This window comes from Rousettus aegyptiacus, unplaced genomic scaffold, assembly GCF_014176215.1.
Source record: "Rousettus aegyptiacus isolate mRouAeg1 unplaced genomic scaffold, mRouAeg1.p scaffold_m13_p_16, whole genome shotgun sequence".
NCBI classification, from domain to species: Eukaryota; Metazoa; Chordata; class Mammalia; order Chiroptera; family Pteropodidae; genus Rousettus; species Rousettus aegyptiacus.
In genome coordinates, this window is record NW_023416291.1 from 36,470,207 (window position 1) to 36,489,924 (window position 19,718).

The window sequence follows — 19,718 nt, forward strand, 5'->3', positions numbered from 1 at the left end:
TCCTCCTCCAGGCCTTTGTTCACGAGGTGAGAAGAGTCGCTGGAAAGTCTTACTGTGACCTACCCCCTCAAGGAAGGGTCACATCTCTTCCCTCTGAAAAGTTGGAACAACTGGACCTCAGCCTGCCCAGCCTTCTAGGCCTGGCCACTGAAGACTGAGGGTACCTGGGCCCCACGGCCCCCACGCCTATCAATCCTTCAGAGCCCAGGGTAACTCTGCTGGTAGCAGGTAAGCCAATCTCCTTTCTTATTGATACAGGGCCACTTACTCTGCCTTACCTGAATTTGCAGGTTCTACCTGCCCCTCTCATGTCTCCATTATGGGTGTTGTAGTCTCATCCCCAAGCCTTTAGCCACAACCTCCTTAACTGTCTCTTATTGAGAACACCTTTCATCACTTGTTTCTAGTCCTCCCTAAGCGCCCAACCCCAATCCCTGGTAGAGACATTTTATCAAAATTCAGAGCCTCCCTTATGCTTCTCTCTCCCACTTATAATTCAGACCTTTTCCTCCTTCTCAGTAAAGCTGAACTGGATAAATTCTCCCTCTCAACTTCTTTCAGTCTCACCCATTCTTTCCTCAATAAGTTCAATCCTATGTTAGCCAAAGACTGCTGGCTCTACTTTGCCTTCTCTTCCTCAGCATACTCTGCCCTCTCCATTCCTCTCGCTAAATGGGACCATGTACAAATAACCCTTTCAGATAGAAAAGAAAAGTGCTCCATTTTCCATGAAAGGGCACATACTCTCCTTGGAAGTTACTCCACAGCACAGGCTAATCAAGCTTCTAATCTCTTCCACACCTATACCCAGTTTCTTTCAAAGGTAGCACATCCCTCCATACCAGTAATAGGACACACTACCCTTCATACCCACCCCTTCAATTTCCAAGGTTCCCCTTTGTTTCACAAGAACTGGTAGCAACATATCTTTAGAACACTTACCCTTCAATCTATGCAATCAGACAGTCATAATCCAACTACCCAATGGACAATGGACTCAATGGATACACTACCAAGTCTCTCCAGAGGCTCATGGCCTCTTTCTACAACCTGTCTGCTTAACAGGTTACCTTACAGTCCTTACAACCTCTTACAACTGTTCCATACCCCCCTTCTTCTTTCCTTGTGTCTCTGCAGTTCCCCAACACTTTCATTGCAGACCTACTAATCCCCCTTCTCATCAACCCCCCCTTAATTAGAGCTCCTAGAGCTACAATCCTTATGTCCTGGAGTTTCGAGCCTCAGAGAGGACACACTGGAACAATCTATCCTCTTATTCATTTGTTCTTCATACACATTTCCATTTTTATACCTGACAAAGGGGTCTTCTTTCTATGTGAAACTAGCACTTATCTCTGCCTTCTAATCTCTAGTGGGCTAACTGGACTGAAATTCCTACTCTATTCTATCTCTTTCCAAATATATATATAACCCCCAATAACCAGTCCTTACTAATTCCCATCACACATTACATGAAAAAGGGTTATTTGGATTATTCCACTTAGTTACACTGGGAGTCACTACCAGATTAGTCACAGGCATAGGGTGACTTACCACCTTTCTATCCTATTTTGAAGCATTGTCCAATGACCTGGAGATTGCAAAAAGGATAGTTCAATTACAGGATCAAATTAACTCCCTAGCAGCTATCACTTTATAAAAAAGATTAGGACTAGATTTACTGACGGCTGAAAAAGGAGGTCTCTGTCTCTTTGTAGAAGAAGAATGTTGTTTCTATGTTAACCAATCAGGACTAGTAAGAGATGCAGCTAAAAAGCTAAAGTACAAAGCCAATAAGATAACAGAGCACCAAATTCTTGGGACATTGGGCTAAAAACCATCTGGGTTACCTGGCTCTTACCCATCATAGGGCCTGTAACCTTTATTTTTCTCATTTTGGCCTTTGGGCCTTATCACTGAGCCAAATTACTTCCCTCCTCCAGGGCCATTTTTGTGGTTTGCCAAACAGTCTATCACAGAAGTCATGCTACTTCACTCCGTGCCACACTATCAAGCCCTACTGCCAGCAGAACCTACCAAACAAGGCCACACTCCAGTAGACTATCCATAAATGAACCCCTGTCCAACAGATCCTGCTGACTCTGTTCAGCAGGAAAAAGCTACAGAAAACCGAGTTGCCGTCCCTATTCCATAAAACAAAAAGGCTGAAATGTTAGGTCTAGGAGGGCCCTATCCCTTACCCTGTCATGTGGGAACCAGTCTCTTCCCTTACTTTTTGTATGGGAACCAGATAGTGCAACATTTGAGTTGGCGACTGCTACTTGCTCACCTCCCGTTTCCCTGAACTTTCCTCCCTTCCCGGACAATTTTCCCGGCTGAAATAGTCCCATCAGAAAAGCCTGCCTCAAGCCCCATGTAAGTTTCAGGTCCCCTCGCATTCAGCCCTGATGCCATCTTTGGCTCAGCCCAGCTGTCATTCTGCTACAATAAACCTTGCTTAACCTCTTTGAATTTCTGCGTTCCTCCTTCGGTGAACCTAACAAGTACAAATTGCCAGTGACAAAAAAAACAGTCACAACGATGTGAAGCGCTGCATAAGAAATGTGTCAATAATATTGTAATAACAGTGTATGGTGCCAGGTCAGTACTAGACCTATGGGGAGGATGGCTCTGTAAATGATATAAACGTCTAATCACTAGGTTGAAACTAATAAGTGTGTCAACAGTAATTACAAAATAAAAAAATACTTAAAAAAAAACTGCAAATGCCCCATGTTAAAAAAAAAAAAGAAGGAACTGGGCACCCCACAGACCACAGCTGCTCTCACGCAGGAACGCTCAGAGGCTAAGTCATGACTGTCCCCATGGTTACCGCATCATCTGGGGAGATGCAGGGCTGCGGGCACAGAGCTGTCCATTGAGGCTCCGGGAGCCAAAGTCGCCTCGCGCGATTACAGGACAGGACAGGACGCTTGGAGTCCCAGCTCCGGCCCAGCCCCCACGCTGCTTGCTGGAGGGGACTAGGGTCAGAGCGGAGCTCCGGGCGAACTTGGATCCGCGGACTCCAAAGCTGACTGCAGCGAATCCGGATCCCGCTGCAGCAGGCTCCAGCCAGCCCCTCCACACCCCTGGACAGCGCTCTCACCATTTCTAGGTTTCCTAGGTTTCCCTAAGTCTTTCCTACTACTCCAACGACCAGTGTAGATCAGTGCAGACCATGGCGAGACAGAGGCTGCAGCAGAGCCAGCAAGTACCATGAACCACAAGGCCACTTATAATCTCCAACTCCTCCAAATCCAGTAGGAACATCTGCAATGCTGTTTTGCGTCGGTCCCATCCACCTGCTCCAGAGGCGTCCTTGATCGGACAGTTCCCAAGGTTGCGTCCCCCTTCCAAGGTAACTGGGAGGATGCTTAATCTGAAAACTCTTATTTGCCTGGGAGATTGGTTTGTAAATCTCTCTCTCTCTCTCTCTCTCTCCTCTAGTGCTGACTGGGGACAGAAAAGGGATTCTAGAAAAGTTTTTTTCTGTGTTATTTATTGTCCATTTGAGGTCCCGTAATTATTAGAAATCAGTTCTAAATGTCAGGCTGCCATTATTTGCATGGACTGTCATAGCACTGTGGAAGCAAGTAGAAGCAGAGTTTAATAACAACAATTATTCCTAAATTTCAAATCAGGTCACCAATTCCAAAGTATAGACTAGATCTAAACCATGAGGCTATACCTGAGGGTAGCCAACTACACAGGCCAAGAGACCAAGAGCTTCTAGAGGCCCCTGTTGCAATCAGTAGGCTTGTTCTCTGATTTTGTGTAATTGTGTTTCAGTCAATTTTGACAAATTTATAGAAGGGCAACAGATGTTGTTAGCAATGGCACAAATACCACCTTTCTGTGCTCTGCTAATTTATTGTCAAGAGCAATACTGTTATCTAAAACAACTTGAGCAAGTGAATTTAAAGATTTTCCTTGAGGAGCTATTGCTTCAGCAGTAGATTCAGGAATCCTCCCTAAAGTTCTAGACAAATTTCTGACCATATAGTTATTTTCGCCAACACCCTCCCCTGGAAATAAAATGGCTCCAAATCTCATTCTTTCATTGTTGGAAACACCACCAGGCAATTCTTGTTGTAATTGTGATGTAAATTTAACAGTGCTGTTCAATACTTAGTGTCTGACTGAATGTATAAAGAAATAGGTATAACCTGTTATCTTACTGTGCAATGCCTTCCAAGTTGATAAGGATTTAAGCAATGTGTCTGTCCCCCATAGACTTTTCCACCAAGAGTAAGTAAAAATAAATCCTAATGAGGCACAGATCATGGAGTTATGACAAGATTGATTGACCCATGTATCTGAAGGATGTGGGTAGGTAAGAAGGTTGTCTGTGGGTGGAGCAAAATTATATTGGCATAAGAAGTTCAAGTTGCATAGGGACAACTGTTGAAACCTGAGATGCTTGGCAGGCTTCCTGTTCCATATTACACATGTTACCTCCTAGGTCTCTGGAGGTTTGGTGGACCAGGCAAGGAGTTGTAGAATGGGTCCTAGAGGGGTCTCACCAATTTGAAGGTTCAAAAGTGCAGTCAGTACATGGGAGGAAAGGCAGAGAAATTGGTAATTCAGTGTTCTAGTTTAAAGGATCTTCAGGTTCCTGTACAGAGAGGTTTCTGATGGCAAATCCAACAGTTTGTCAAAATTCCTCTTTATGTAAGGGATTGGGATATGTCTACTAGGCAGTTATCCTTCAGCAGAAACTAAGAAGAAAAAGGAAACAGTAACTATTACAGTAGGTGTTTGACCTCCCATATTAATACCTTTTATCTTCCTCAATTTGGGTGACAAAAAGGGATTGATCAAAATACACGCAGAAAGCAAAGAAGTCCAATAACTAGCACTGTAGTTGCAATGTATTCCGCAAAAGAAGGATTATAGGGATACATTCCAAAACTATTAATTAATAAGATTTCAGTAGGGCAATTAGTAAAAAGAAGGCAATAAGGAGTGGTAATATTCCAAAAATGTCCTGAACAATAGGCATTAAAATATCAATAGCAACACACAATGCAAAGAGTTTTGTAATCAGGCTCTTAGGCACATAAGTGTTTCCAGGTTAAATAATACATCCTTCACCTCACAGTGTTATCGTGTGTGTGTGTGTGTGTGTGTGTGTGTGTGTGTGTGTGTGTGGTGAGACTGCTTAAGGCCCAATCTCTAAACAAATTTCAATTATACAATGCAGTATATGTATATATCATATCATCACGCTGCACATGGTAACTTTAAACACAATTTTATTAGTCAATTATATGTCAATAAAGCTGAGGGAAGTTTCCAAGTGCATCTCAAATTTACACAATAATTTATTGTTTTTCTTATATTATTAAAAATAGAAATTCAAGTACCTTATGTATATCATAGTCATTGACATTTCAAAGTTCTCTAAGGAATGATGCAAAAAGTGATCTAAATTAAATTTCCTTCCAGTGTAAAATGTACACCTGAGAATGTAATGAACACATCTCACCCCTTGAGAAGAGTCCCTGAGCCCAGGCTGGGGCTGCCAGGTTCCAACTTTTCACCAGAGCCAAGAGCTCTGGGCTTCTTTCTCCTAAGGACCAAATGAGAGGGGGTGGGGCAGGGTTGGGTGCAAGGCTCAAGGCTGGGAAGCATCAGAGTTTGAAATGGAGCCAGACTCTTCACCACAGATGGTGAGGTCACATTAAGTGTCACAGTTCCCAGAGTGGACTTGCAGCCTTATGCCAAGGCATTGACCCCTAGGGGACACGAGACCCTCTTGTTCTGTTGGCCAAGCACAAATGAGTAAGGAATCTTTGGCTAGATATAAATGATAAAGATTTATTCAAGGATCTTACAGTTTGCAAACTAGAAACACAGCTAGGCAAAATCCCAGAAGCTTTTAAAAGAAATAAAAGAGTTCTTAAAAGTCACGACCTGGAGAAAAATTGGTCCTGCATTCTCAGCACTAGGATTGGGCCAAGATGATTATCAGTCAGCTGTCAGGCAGTCTGGGTGATGGATGCCAGGTGAGTTGGAGCATGGGCGCCAGGCGGTCTGCTGACGTCTGGAGTCCTTTAGGGGTTGGTCTGAGGGTTATCTGCCAGTAAGTGAATGTCCGGGCATTGACGCGGGACTGGAAAGTTCAAAAGTTTAAATTCCCAGGCTAGTTAAGACAGGAAAAGAAATCCTTTCCTCATGCCTTAACCTTCTTAATGTTAATAATTTAGCAATGACTCCAATTAGTATTTTCCCTGTCTTCACTCTTCTCCTGTTCCAATCAGTCCTGGCCTAGCCACCCTCCTGTCTCTACTTGCTGCATCTGGAAACTGAATGAGGAATTCCCTGTGTCCCCGATGCCCCGGCCTCGACAAAGCTGGGAGAAACAACAAGCGGAGCCTCAGGCCAGTAAAAACTTCTGTTTAAATTCAAATGTGCCTGGTTGGGTGGGGTTCCCGCCCACCAGCCGAGGCTGGTTCTGCTGAGCAACACGTCCTCCCTCCGGGTGTCATTCACATAGGATCCTTGCAGTTTGTCCAATCAGGGCGCCTTTGGGGCATGTGGGTGGGGCGACGAACTACCAAGGCGGGAACATCCCTACCTTATCTGGTCTCTCTGGGAACGCCTGTTGCCTGTCCTTAATGGTCCCTGGAGGCTCTGTCACCGTGTCTGTTGTACTGTGATCTGCACTGGTCGTGGGAGTGAAGGCAGGATTCAGGGAGACCCAGGAGACCTAGAAATGGTGAGTGTACTAGGCGAGTGCGGAGACAGGACGAGGTGTTATCGACCCCGCTGTGCGGGGACCCGGCCTCCCAGCTGTCAACTCTGGAAACTGCGGACCTTAGTCCCTTCTCACAGGAACTGTAGGGGCTCGGCCAGCTGCCGGGACCCTCAGCTTCAATTCTCCCAGCTTGTGCAGTGACCACAGAGAGGGTCGTAGACTTGGTATCTGGCGTTCGTGTGTGGGAGTAGCTGAGGTCTGTGACGTCCCCAGTCCCTTTTATCTCTTCAGGGGTCCTGTTTTCGCCTGAGTTTTCTAAGTGTTTTGGCAGCAGGCTCTCAAATCCACGACCCTGTCCCGTCAGCCTCGCTCTTCCTGAGACTGGCAGCAAGTTCCTAAATTTACAAATTCTCCTCGAATTCCCAAGGTAACTTCCCCTCCGCGATTCACAGCATCATTATCATTTATCTGTCCTTCTAGGTTCATTCCAAAAAGACCCAATATTTTACTTTTTAATGCTTTTCCTACAGCGTCATGGATGGCTCTTTTGTAGCGATTTATATTTGTCGTGGATATTCTACATTAGAGGAAAGGAGAGAATACCTTGTAAGAAGAAATCTGTGCCCCTGTCCTCCGGATTGTTTCCCGAGCACAGACGTCCTGTGGGAAGTCCTTTGGGTGGAGGTTCCTCTTGGGAAACTTTTCTTGGTGTTGCGTCTTGTCAGCACCGTCCCTCCTTTGGTGTCGCTTTGATTTATTTATGTATTTAAGACTCTTTTTTTTTTTTTTTAACAGAGGTAAAATATGTTTAACTGCCAGAGTTTGAAAGACAGTATAAAATCATTCCAGACACCCCAGAAAGGGTGAATTTCAGGACAAAGAAAATATTCCAGTAGTACATTTCATTTATGTAGAATTCCTTCACTCTTTTCCCCCTCTGAGCATACCTAATAAGTTTCTGGGGTCTGCCCTTGACTTTTGGGTGTCTTCAAATACAATTCCAGGTCTTGGACTTGCAGAGAGCAGAAGTGCTCCTGTATGATTAATTATTTACAAACTGAGTTCTTTCTCTAGAAATAATAATTAACTGACATCCTATTTTCCAAAAGGAATAGGTGTTTGGGATTTTTTTTAGTTGAACTAGTAAAACTACCTTATGATTTTCTTTCTTTCTACATAAATGGTGGCTTTTAAGTGATTTTGCTGAGTTGTTTAAAAACTGGGTTTGCATCATTTAAAAAAAATCAATAGTGTTCCAAAGCAGCTCCAGTGGGAGCAGGGACCTGAGGTCAGTGACCAGGCTAAAGCCCTCTTGGCCTGCAAAAGGAAGCACTTGAAAGCCCACTGGTTCTCCCTGGGGAGTCTCTCCCTGCAGGTGTCCTTCCTTTACACTGAGAGAAGCTGCAGCCCTGGACAGCTGGGGTGCACGTGCACATGGAGGGAGAGAGGGTGTGACACCCTTTCTGAAGTTGTGATTTCTTAAATCTAGACATTTGTAGACATTTTGTTTGAGTTTCCATCCACAGTGTAGGTGCGCTCAGTGAGAAATTTGTGCACAGTGAGAAAGTCTGTGATAATCTGGGATTCTGTTTTGTGGACAAAGGGTGTGTGAGTTGGGGAGTTCATTTGGGTCAGAACTCAAAGTGAATCAGGCTGAGTTTCCTCACTGAGAATGGAAGCCTGAGGGAGGGAGCACTTCCATGCTCACAGGAGGTGGGGTATTGGGCTCCCAGAGTTCATTTATGGGGCTGCTCAAGCATCTCACCCTCCTTCCCTGGGGACTGACCCATTATAGGGGTTCTGGCTTAGCCAGGAGTGCCTAGGTCCTAAGTCTGGAAATATGTTCAACTTTCTGAGTGTGGGCGTCGTTCTGAATTGTAGGGAAACCAACTATATATCTGTTTTCATTCCAATATTTGTGGGGATTTTTTTCCATTGCATTCCTTCTCCCTTGAATATTGCAGCCCCTTAATTCTATTAACTTAGGCTTTTAATATGTAAGTTGATTGAGAGGTAAGATATGACTAAGGCAAGATAAGTGTAGAACCAAATTGAATTTTGGTTTCATATAGGCACTAGAGATTCAAGATGGGAGATGGATGTATTTAAGTTTTGAGGTGCATTTTTCATTTTTAGGTCAGCTTTTGTATGTCCCTGTCTCTAGAGAACTTTGACATTTGAAAGAGTGTACTATTCCTAAAAAAAACTAATTACCTATTTTAATGCATATGAGGAAAAAACAATCAATTTTCTATTTCCATTGATATGAGGTAAATGCCTCAAAGCTGAGGTAAATCTTTCAGCTTTCTAGTTCATTTTAGGGATAAGTTGCAAACCCTTACTGCATTATAATATGCTACTCATTTCTGAAACTCATCTCAAATCCACAGTGGGAAATATAGTGGAATGACAGGCTATTCTGCTTCTTGCCCTTTTAGTTGAGAAAGAATTTACAAATGTTTGATGATCTGCAGTTTCATATCCTTAGTGTTTAAAGAATTAAAACTCACAGTGGTTTTCTATGTAGGAAAATTTAAATTAAATTAATTTTAAAGAGCAAAAGTTAATTAAAATTATGATTAAGCATAGGAAAATTTGGTGTATATAAGTTTATTTTAAATAAATAACACATTGGAATGTAAAAAAAAAATTTTCTAAAACATGAAAGATATGCCCTGCAGACGTATTCTGGCCCAGTCCATGCGGTGCTCTGGCTCCATCCTCCCTCCAATAATTAGGTGTGATTACTATTTTTTTTTTTCCTTAGGCGAGGCAACCCTTGGTTGACCTCACAGATTGCAAGGACCTTATCCGCTTACAATCTCTTATTTTTTATTTTTCACACCTACAGCATCTGGTCTTCTTAGGTATTCTCCCATCCAAGTACTAACCAGGCCTGACCTTGCTTAGCTTCCGAGATCAGATGAGATCAGGTTTGTTCAGGGTGGCATGGCCATTGATGTGATTACTTCTCGATCATCCTGTTAGAGTTTCTTTGTATAAAAACGAGCCAGTACGAATGCTTGTTTTTCTTACTCATGTTTCTTCTTGTCATGAGTGGCGGGCTCCACACTTTTAATGTTTGACTCCTGCCAAGATAGCCCACGCCCCTCTCTTTCCCCCTAGCGCTGCTTATCTGTCAGGCTGATGAGGACCTGGAGGACCTGCTTGCTGGGGAGCCCTCCTGTGGGCTGTGCTGCCCCGTACTGTGTTGTGGACCCACTGAGCCTGAGGTCTCTATACTGAGGACTCCGAGTTGACAGTTTCATAATTCCTTGTCATTAAGGAGCAGGAGTATGGGAGTGAGATTCTCCTTAGAATGGTCCTTGGTCAATGTTTTGCCCACAAGCTGTGTTTTGAGTGAAGCTGTGAGCGAGGTTGGGTTCACTTAGATGTTAGAGGAATCTAAGGGAGATTCGATGATGATTGTGCCAGTGAATGAGGTGAGTTGATCAGATGGTCACTCCTTAAAAAGCAGGTATTTCAGACGGAGAGAGAGGAGACAGGTTAGGCAGCCCATAGCTGGTGGGCTGGGTCCTCTCTCCTGATAGGAGAGGACTCCCCACGTTCCTTATGTGCCTTTGCTGCTGCTGTCCCTGCCTCTGGGGCAGTGCAGATCCTGGCCCTGAGGCTACTGGGGACAATCCACAGCCTCAATCCCTGGGTCCTTAAATCCTACACAGAGACCATTTCCATGGGAGAGGCCTCCAACCCTGATGGCACTGATTTGAGGCCCTGTGGGGAAAGAAAGAAAGAAGAAAGAAAGAAAGAGAAAGAAAGAAAGAAAGGAAGAAAGAAAGAAAGAAAGAAAGAAAGAAAGAAAGAAAGAAAGAAAGAAAGAAAGAAAGAAAGAAAAGAAAAGAAAAGAAAAGATAGATACCAGGGTAGAGAGAACACTCAGTCTCCCAAAGTTTATCCAGTGATCTAAAATACAGATCAAGGAAGGAAACAAGAGAAGGAAGCAAAGGGAAAATATTTGAAAAGAAGCCCATAATTCGACCCAGTTGGAAATCCAAAATATACTAAGAGAATTTAAAAATAAAAAAGATAAATGGAGACTTCATGGCTTTTAAGGCTCTAAAACATAAGTTCTGAATTAATGTGACCACCTCCTATAATGCAGTAATTCACAAATGTTCGCACAATTACTCAATGCTCGGCTAAATCACCGTTATACCTGAGCTCTCAGTAAATTTAAGCAAGGTCCCTCATGATCTCAGGGGAGTTACTGAATGTGATAAAGAGGAAAAGTGGTGTACTTGGCCTGAAGCATCAGAAATCTTTGCCTTTTCTCACACTTTTCATAGCACCCATTGCTTAAAATATTCCATAGTAAGCAGGACAGCTCTGAACCAGGAATTACTGAATCTAATTTAAGTCTCCATTACTTCCTAATTGACTTCATAAAATGGGGTTCTATGGTTTGTATCCCTTAGTAAAATTAATTAATATGGTCTAGTGTAAATTATATGGAGCCTTTAAAGATCGAAAACTATTATGAGAAACCTTTTAGGAAGAAGTGATTAACCCAGGCGCTTCTCCCTGGAGCAGCTGAATTTTGCCTGTTCTCTCCCTGGAAAGGGTGAATGACACCTCCCAGTGGATTTGCTGGGTTTTCTCTTCTGTCAGCACTGTCTGTCAGTACTGTCCCTGGGTGGGTCAATTTGCACGCATTTTCTCACTTATTTGAGCCTAAGGTTTTCAAATATTTAAAATTTATGTAAATAAAAGCTTGAAATACAGAATAAAGTATTTCAAAAAGAAAGAAGTAGTTAATTTTAGAAAAAAGAAAATAGTGTTATTTTGCATGTGTCGAAAATTCTTGTTTCATTTTTTTTCTGCCCCGAGCCTGTGTAGTAATATTCTGCGGTCTGTTCTTTTTTGCGTGGGGGTAGGGTGCTTCTAAACGGAAGTGTTAGGGCTCAGACTTGAACATCGGAAGTGTTCAAGTATGATTGTTTGAAAAACAATTTCTTGCCATGCAAATAATAATCAAGTATTATTATTTTCTGAAAGTAATAAATACAGTAGTTATTGTTATTGAACTAGAAAGATGGCTTACATCTTAAAAGTTTCTTCCCTCTTTTATACATAAACATCGTGTTTGTGTGATTATGCTAGGTTCTTCAAGCACTGGATTTGTGTCATTTAAAATATCCATGCGTTCCAAAGCAACTTGACTGGGATCAGAGGCCTGTGGTCAGTGACCCAAGCCAAGGCCCCTTGACCTGCAAAGGGAAGCAATTGAAGGCCCAGAGGTTCTTCCTGGGGAGCCTCTCCCTGCAGGTGTCCTTGCTGCTCACACTCACCATGAAAGAAGCCTTCACGCTGAGAGAAGCCACAACCCTTGAAAGCTGCGGTGCACGTGCTCATGGGAGTTTGGGAGTGATGCCCTTTTTCAGGTTTTAGTTGTGGTTCTCTTGGGCCTGTCTCTAAACACAGGTAGGAGTTTTGCATTCGCAGTGTAGGTGCACTTAGAATATAATTCATGCACATGGAGAAAGTCTGTGAAAGTCAGGAGTCTGTGTCTTGGGTTATGTGGTTTATGAACTGGGAGTTCCTTTGGGTCAGAATCTTACATTGAATCTAGCTGAACATTTCCTCATTGTGAGATGAAGACAGGGAGAGGAAGGGTTCCCGTTATTCCCCGAGAAGAAGAGGGTGCTGGCCTCCCAGAGTTCAATGCTGCTGCGGCTCAGGTCCTCCTTCCCTCCTCCCCCAGGAAATGACCCACTCCAGGGGTTCTGTCTCAACAGGAGAGTCTGGAATGTGGAACTTTCTGCAGGCGGCTTTCCTTCTGTCCCGGGGAAGCGGGCTGCTCATCTGAGCTGATTCTTTCCTTTGGCTCCTTTATCGGCTGAGCAGTGCAGCCCTTTGCCTCCAGGTCCCTGAGCACTTTGTCCTTTCCATTCTCTGTGTGAGAAATAGCATTTTTAGTTTATTGGGCTTAAAAATGTAAGTTAATTGAGAGAGATGATGTCAATAAGGCAAGTAAATAGTGGAACTAAAGAGCATTTTTGTCCCTTTCAGGCAAGAGAACCTCAGGATGTGAGATGAATGTATTTAAGCTCTCAGGTCTATTTTTCATTTTAACATCAGTGTTTGTATGTGCTTGCCTCTGGAGAATACTGAAATTTAAAAGGCTAAAGTGATTGAATTTCTATTTTAATTGAAATCAAACCTTCTGTAAACCTTTGAAATTTCTAATATGTTTAGGGTTAAGTTCCCTAAACATATTAGAAATTTCAAAGGTTTCATCATAATATGCTACTTATTCCTAAATTACTCCCACTCTGTGAGATACAGGGGAAGGACAAACTGGGATGCAGCTTGTCCCTTAGTTAGCAAGAGATTCGAAATTTTTTATTTTGTATGATTTACACTTTTGTAACCGATAGTATTTAAATCTTAGAGTGGGTTCTATGTACAAAAGTTGAAATTAAAGAAATACTAGTAGCTAGTAAAACATGGTGTATATATATTTCTGCGTTTATTTAAAATAAATCTAGAAGACAGAAAAGTCTGATTGAAGACTACTGATTGCCCACGTACCCTGGTTTCTCCAGCATTGTTAGTCTAGCCACCCCCAAATACATAGTTTTGATCATTTACTGAGCTTCCTGTTAGTGTTCCTTTATATAAAAACAAGTGATTGAGAATGCCTGTTTTTCTTACTCACGTTTGTCCTTATAATAAGCTGTTGGGCTCCATAATTTTGTTGTTTGCTGCAGCTCAAGCTCCCTCCCCGTTCCCTGCGTGCACTCTGGATAGGCTAAGGAGAAAGTCAGGGCGCCCTCCTCTGCACTGGCTTCAGGTTCCAACTGCACAGACTCCCATGTCTGTGAGCAGAACTCTCTGGCCCTGACCCGCCCTTGACAAGGATTCTTTGAGTGAACAACTTTACTCAGGCTCCTGAACCTTCTCCTGGGCCTATTGTTGCGCATCCTTGTAAAATCCAGTTTTAGCAAGAACCCTGGAGTCACGTGAACCAGAACCCCCTCCTATCTGATCCCCTCCATATCTGGTCAGTTCCTTCTCCTGTACCATCAGGTGACATCTGAGCCCCTGGCCTGTCTGCAATTGGAATCCTGTTGGTCGGTTTTTCTCTCAGTGATTTTCCATCCACCGACACCCACCCTGCACTCTGGCTGTGATCCCCTCTTGGCCTTGCTGTGCTGGGAGTGGGGCCTGATCCCATTTCTCCCTTCTTTGAAGTCCCATGACAATGGCCTCTATACCGGTTGCAATGCTCCTGCCCTATTATCTTTGACAATCATGATTGAACATTTTTTCTTTAAAACCCCCTCACCATGATAAAAACTCAGACCAGGCTCCTTTCCTTGCTCTCAAGCCATGTCAGAGCTGCCTTCCCCAGAAACCTCAATCAAATGAGTTAGAGGCCTTCTCCTACCCTCTCTTTGTGTGTGTGTGTGTGTGTGTGTGTGTGTGTGTGTGTGTGTGTGTGTGTGGCGGGGCGGAGGGGAGGAGCACACCACCATCAGTCTCAACATGGGAACCACTCTGCTGCAGGTGACGACAACACTTGGTGCCATGAGCGACATGTCCTGATGTGACCACCCCGTAGGTCCGTCTTGTCTCCCTCTGACCTGCTGGCCTGCTCTGCTGCCTGGTGGTGGCCGCACTGTGGGCTGTTGGTTCCTGGGGAGCTGGGGCTGTGAGCTCTGCTGCCCTGTATGGCAGTGTTGACCCTGCCAAACCCCAGTTTTGTGTGCAGCCAGCCAGAGAGCGCAGTTTCGAATTCATAGGCATTAGGCATTTGGGAGCTGGGGGGGGGGGGCCCACCTACAGATGGTCCTGGGTGGATGTCTTCGCTGGTGTTAATCTGTGTGTTAGAGGGAAGCTAAGACAGAGGCTGGGTTGACTCTGACATACCCTGAGAATGTGAGTAAGAGAGGGGGAATGCAGCCTGTGCAAGAGGTGGACCCGTCAAGTGGTCACTCCTGAAAAAGCAGTTATTTTAAAAGAAAAAGAGAGAAAGAGAAGATGGGGAAAGGCAGCCAGCAGATGGGGGGCTGAATCTGTACTCCTAACATCAGAAGGCTCCCCGGGACCCTTAAGTAACTCTGCTGCTGTTGCTCTTGCTTCTATTGCAACACAGATCCTGACCCTCGGGTCAAGGGGACAACACCCATGGCCTCACTGTGGCAAAGCAAGGGGATTAGTTGAAACTTAACTTCAGCCTAGGTTCTTAAACTCCATAAAGCAACCAGTTATCATGGGGAAGCTTCTAACCTGATGTCAATAATTTGAGGCCCTCTGGAGGGGAAAATATATAAATACCAGGGTAGAGAGGACACCTTCTTCCAAGAAGCATATCCAGTGAACAAGAAAAAACAAAAACAAAAACAAAAAAAAGAAAAACTATAAAGGAGGATGAAGAACAGGAGGGAGGAAACAAAAGAAAAATATACTGACTCTAACGTTTACAATTTCAGCAATTAGTAATCCACAGATTTCTATTAAAAGAGTTCACACAGATAAAAACAGATAAAAGGTAGCTGCCTGGCTTTTGGGCCTCTACAACTTATGTTCTGCATTAATTCTGCCATCTGTTGTACTGCATTAATTCACAAACCTTTATACAAGTAATCCATTCTAGGACTCAAATTGCAATTATATGTGAGAGCCCACTAAATTTAAGCAAGTTACCCCATAATACTGGGGAGTTTCTGAATATAAAAGAAGGGATAAAAATAGGCATGTTTTACCTTAACCTTAGAATTATGGTCTTGCCTATATTTCCTATGGTCATAGCATCCATTGTCCTAAAGTATCACATAGTGAGCAGGGAGGCCCTGAACCGGTGATTCATAAACTAAACTTATAGTAACTTTGCACTTTCAAACTGGCTTCACAAAAAGGGACCCAGAGAACTTATCCCCCAGTTAAATTACTTAGTATGGCTCAGTGTGAAGTAAACAGGGCCTGGAAGGATTGAAAACTCTTATAAGAAATCTTTGTAGGAAGAAGTGATTATCTCCAGTGCTTTTCCTTTAATAGACCAATATGTCCTGATCTTCAACCTGGAAAGAATGGACAACACCTCACAGTGGATGAGCACAACCTGGAAGATGTGGTCACACCAAAAAGCCTCTGTTCCTAGTCCCCAACATTATGGAAATTACCGACCCCATCCATTCAGCAATTGATAAATATTTTTGCTGGCATAGATTTAGTCTGTTCTGCTCAGCTCCTGTGTCAACAGCCTCTCAGCTGCAGTTGTCCTTCATTCGTGAAGGGACATGACACTCCTTTACCTGATTCCCCTCAGGGGGTCTCAACATTGTTGCCAGCACATGCAGTCTCTGCAGGCAAGATCTGACCTGCATCCAGGAGCCACAGGTATGACCTTACATTAGTAACATTCTCCTCTGGGAACAGTCATTTGACATTGTTTAAGTTTTTTTGCTTTTTCGTGATCAGGATGGAATGCCACCTTCCAAGTTCCTTATATGCCAAAAAGGAAACCAGAGGTCTCTGACTCCATGTCTTAATGTTTGATTGCTGATGTGTTGGAAAAACCCAGTTATTCCCTCCTGTTTGTTTCCCTCACTTTCACCCGGAACACTTCACTTCTGACACTTCTGGTCACCAAATGTGCAAGGGTTTTCCCCCACACCAGCTGGTGACCTAGAACTTAACTCAATCATACTACTATCTACCTGGACATAATGTCCTAGCCCACTGGTTATTCCAGTGCCATACTCAGGTAGTAGGACTTCAGGTTTCTCTCAATTTCTGTTCAACTTCTGTGCAGATCAAAGGTTCCCTCAATCTCCTCTTTGGGTTTGATTAATTCACAGAACTTAGGGAAACACTCACTTATATTTACCAGTTTATTAGAGGACATGATAAAGAATACAGATAAATAGCCAGTTGAAGAGATAAACCAAGCAAGTCTAGCCCTCCTTCTTCCCCATGAGCCCCACACCTATACCAAGTGATAAAAACAAACAAACAAACAAACAAATAAAAGCCTGGTTGCTCACTCTTTTGTCACTGTCGAGAGATTAAATCCATAAAAGCCCCCTCTGTGTGTGAACTCTCACCCTAGCTCACCCTCTAACCTCAATAAAAAATCCAGGCTAGCCTCCTCGCTTTGCTCTCTCAGCCATGTCACACCTGCTTGAGAGGCCTGGCCTGCCCTCCGCAGACATTTTCATTATGAAAGCCACAGATCCTTTCATACATTCCTGGTAGGAGTGTGTTAGTCTCCAGTATTCAACCAAACCTTGGATGGCATCAGGGGTCCACTTGTCTGCAGGGTATAGGAAAGGTAACATGATGTATATATTATAAAAAATTTTGCTGGTTTGTTCTTTATAAAGTCTCCAGATCTTTTTGTATCAAAAATCTTTGTTTTGTAAAGGTACATATGTAACCTGTTCTTTCTAAATAGACACATGGATTGTTACCAAATTTGCTGCCAAAACTATGAATGAAAACTCAGATTGCCAAGTACAGGACAAACAAACATACAAATTATGTTCTTTTCCAGCCGTAATTATTTCTGGAAAGATTGTACAAACTGTGCGGTGGTAAGACTTAGTAATAACAGAATGAACGCCCTTGGAATCATCATCAACATTTATAAATGGCCTGTTGGCAGTGGCAAGGGTGTCCTGATGTTTCATCTGTGTCCTGCCCCATAGATGACTACTGTCCTGACTCTTTATTCTTCATACCTTTGCCATCTATTATTTTTCACTAGGCAGTGTTCTTTCAGTTTGCCACCTTTGAATATTAACGGAGTTCCTCGAAAAGGTTTTCCAGTGGTTACTTTGCCTCATATGTTTCACACACGCTGGTACCTTTGACTCTGGGCCTGGACTAGGACTGTGGGGTTCAAACTTCCCACCACAGCCAAGTGCCCCTGAGACCACAGGATTCTTTAAAGTACCAGATGACTGCGGGGAAGGGCAATGTCGCCCTGCTGGACTTGGTCAAAAAATTAAAACGGAGCCAGACTTATTACCTATGGTGAGGTCACTTTTAAGTGTCCGTGTTTGTGACGAGAGGTCACAGTTCCGTGAATGGCATGGTGGCCTTATGGTTAAAAGCAGTGTCCTTGGAGAAGACAGGTTCAGGGTCACTGCCAACATAACGTTTGCTTGGAGACTTGACCTCCGACTTGCTGTCATTCAGGCAGGAGAGGGCGGGGCCTTGCGAACTGTCCAATCAGGGGAGACGCTGGTACCGGACCCTGGGGCTTTGCGAGTGAGGGTGGGGACGGAGTGCTCTTTGCTCCTCGCTCCTGCCCCCTCCAAATGAGCGCTCAATACCCTCAAAAAGCTCCGGTGGCACTGCCAGCGACATTGTCTCTGTGACCTGCGGTGGTCCCGGCTGTGGTAGGGTAGACAAGTACGTATCCTCCAAATCGAAAAATGACAGATGTCAGGAAAAGGGCGAACGGACTGCTTGGAACCAGCCCAGGCAGTATCTGGGCCTTCCCCGCGGTCGCCACGAGTCCGTCAGTTGCTCCGCACGCAGCATGGGGTCTCCATCCGCAGCCGAGACCTCAGGCGTCCTCTCTGCGCATCTGCGTGTCCCCTAGAATGTGTGGTGACAACAGGAAGTGTCACAAGAGAACAAACGTGACTTGGTCTCTCAGGTTCGTGTGTGGGAGGAGCTGTAGTCTGTCGGATCCCCAGTCCCTCCTTTCTCCTCAGAGCATCTGTTTTTTCCTCACTTTTCCAAAATTTTCCAAGCCGGTTCTCAAATCCACAACCCTGTCTCCCCAGCCTAGCTCTTTGTAGGTCTGGCAATGAATGGCTAAATTTTTAAATTTTCCCTGCATTTGCAAATACCATGTTATCCTTTCCAGTTCATAGCATCATTAACTATTTGTCCTTCACTTTGAATGATCATTTCTGCACACAGCCATAGGTGATTTATTTCGACTTAATTATTTATTTATTTTTTGCCTGTGGATGTTTCACATGAGAGGAAAGCAGAGAATAACCAGATGGAACTATTTTGTGTAAAAAGCCTTGCACCTCTCCCCTCAGGATCTTATTTGGGCACAGACGTCCTATGGGATGTCCTCTGGATGCAGTTTCCTCTGTGGAGACTTTGCTGGGTTAGCTGTCCTTTCACCACAGTTCTAGGTCAGAACTGGCCCTCCTTAATTTTGTTCACTTTCTTCATAAATCTCCGTGATTCCATATTTAATAAATAGGTCTTGAGTGTATAAAATATTTTCAAAGAGACAAGTAAGATGTGAATTTAAGAAAAAAATAAAATATTTCATGATTACATAACATTTGTTAAAATTTTTGCTTCCTTTTACTTCCCATGAGCGAGTATAGTAACATTTGAGATTAGTTTTCTTCTTTTGAGTGATTTCAAATGCAATATCAGGGCTTAGATGTGCAATACCTGGAAGTGTGTTCAATTATGATTGTTTTCCAAATAACTTTTTTTTTTGCTGTGGAAATAATAATTAACTGACATTTATTTTCTGAAAGGAATACATATCTGTGGGTTTTCCTACGGAATTAGAAAAATGCCTTACATTTTTCTTCTTTCCTTTACACATAACTGCTGTGTTTGAGTGACCTTGCTGGATTGTTCAAATGCTCCATTTGTCACTTTAAAAAAAATATCTGTGGTGGTCCAGAGCAACTTGGTGGAAGCAGAAGCCTGAGGCTGGAAATACTTGAAGGCCCAGTTGGTTCTTCCTGGGGACCTAGTCGAGTCTTAATAATGCCATTAGTGCATGTCACTAAACCAAGGATGGAGGGCAGTAAGCACAGCGAAGGTGTTGTAAGACTGGCCAAATAGCACATACTCGTTGAAGCACCTAGCCTGCAAAATGGGTCCCTGATTACTATACAGTTGGAAAGAGATTCTCCAGGTAGGCATAATCTTTTCCGAAAGGAATTTAGCCACACAAGTGACAGTAGCCTGTCAATAAGGAAAAGCTTTAGTCCGGTGAGAAAACATAGATATCATGACTAAAATATATATGTATCCATGAGATGGGAAAAACTGTATG

General features: G+C 43.5%; 1 protein-coding gene and 1 pseudogene across 2 annotated transcripts in view; one reads left to right on the top strand and one right to left on the bottom strand.

Annotated features, from left to right (window-relative positions):
- Nucleotides 1–6,570: 6,570 nt before the first annotated feature.
- Nucleotides 6,571–19,718, top strand: part of LOC107509482 (zinc finger protein 709-like) — a 42,997-nt gene continuing 29,849 nt past the window's right edge. The window contains exon 1 of one of the 2 annotated variants that reach the window (XM_036234323.1): nt 6,571–6,721. In XM_036234323.1, the coding sequence (XP_036090216.1) occupies nt 6,719–6,721 (3 nt within the window). In that variant the 5' untranslated portion in view covers nt 6,571–6,718. The remainder of the gene's footprint in view (nt 6,722–19,718) is intronic. The other variant, XM_036234322.1, reaches the window with a different exon arrangement.
- LOC118612735 lies at nt 9,543–9,661 on the bottom strand (annotated as a pseudogene).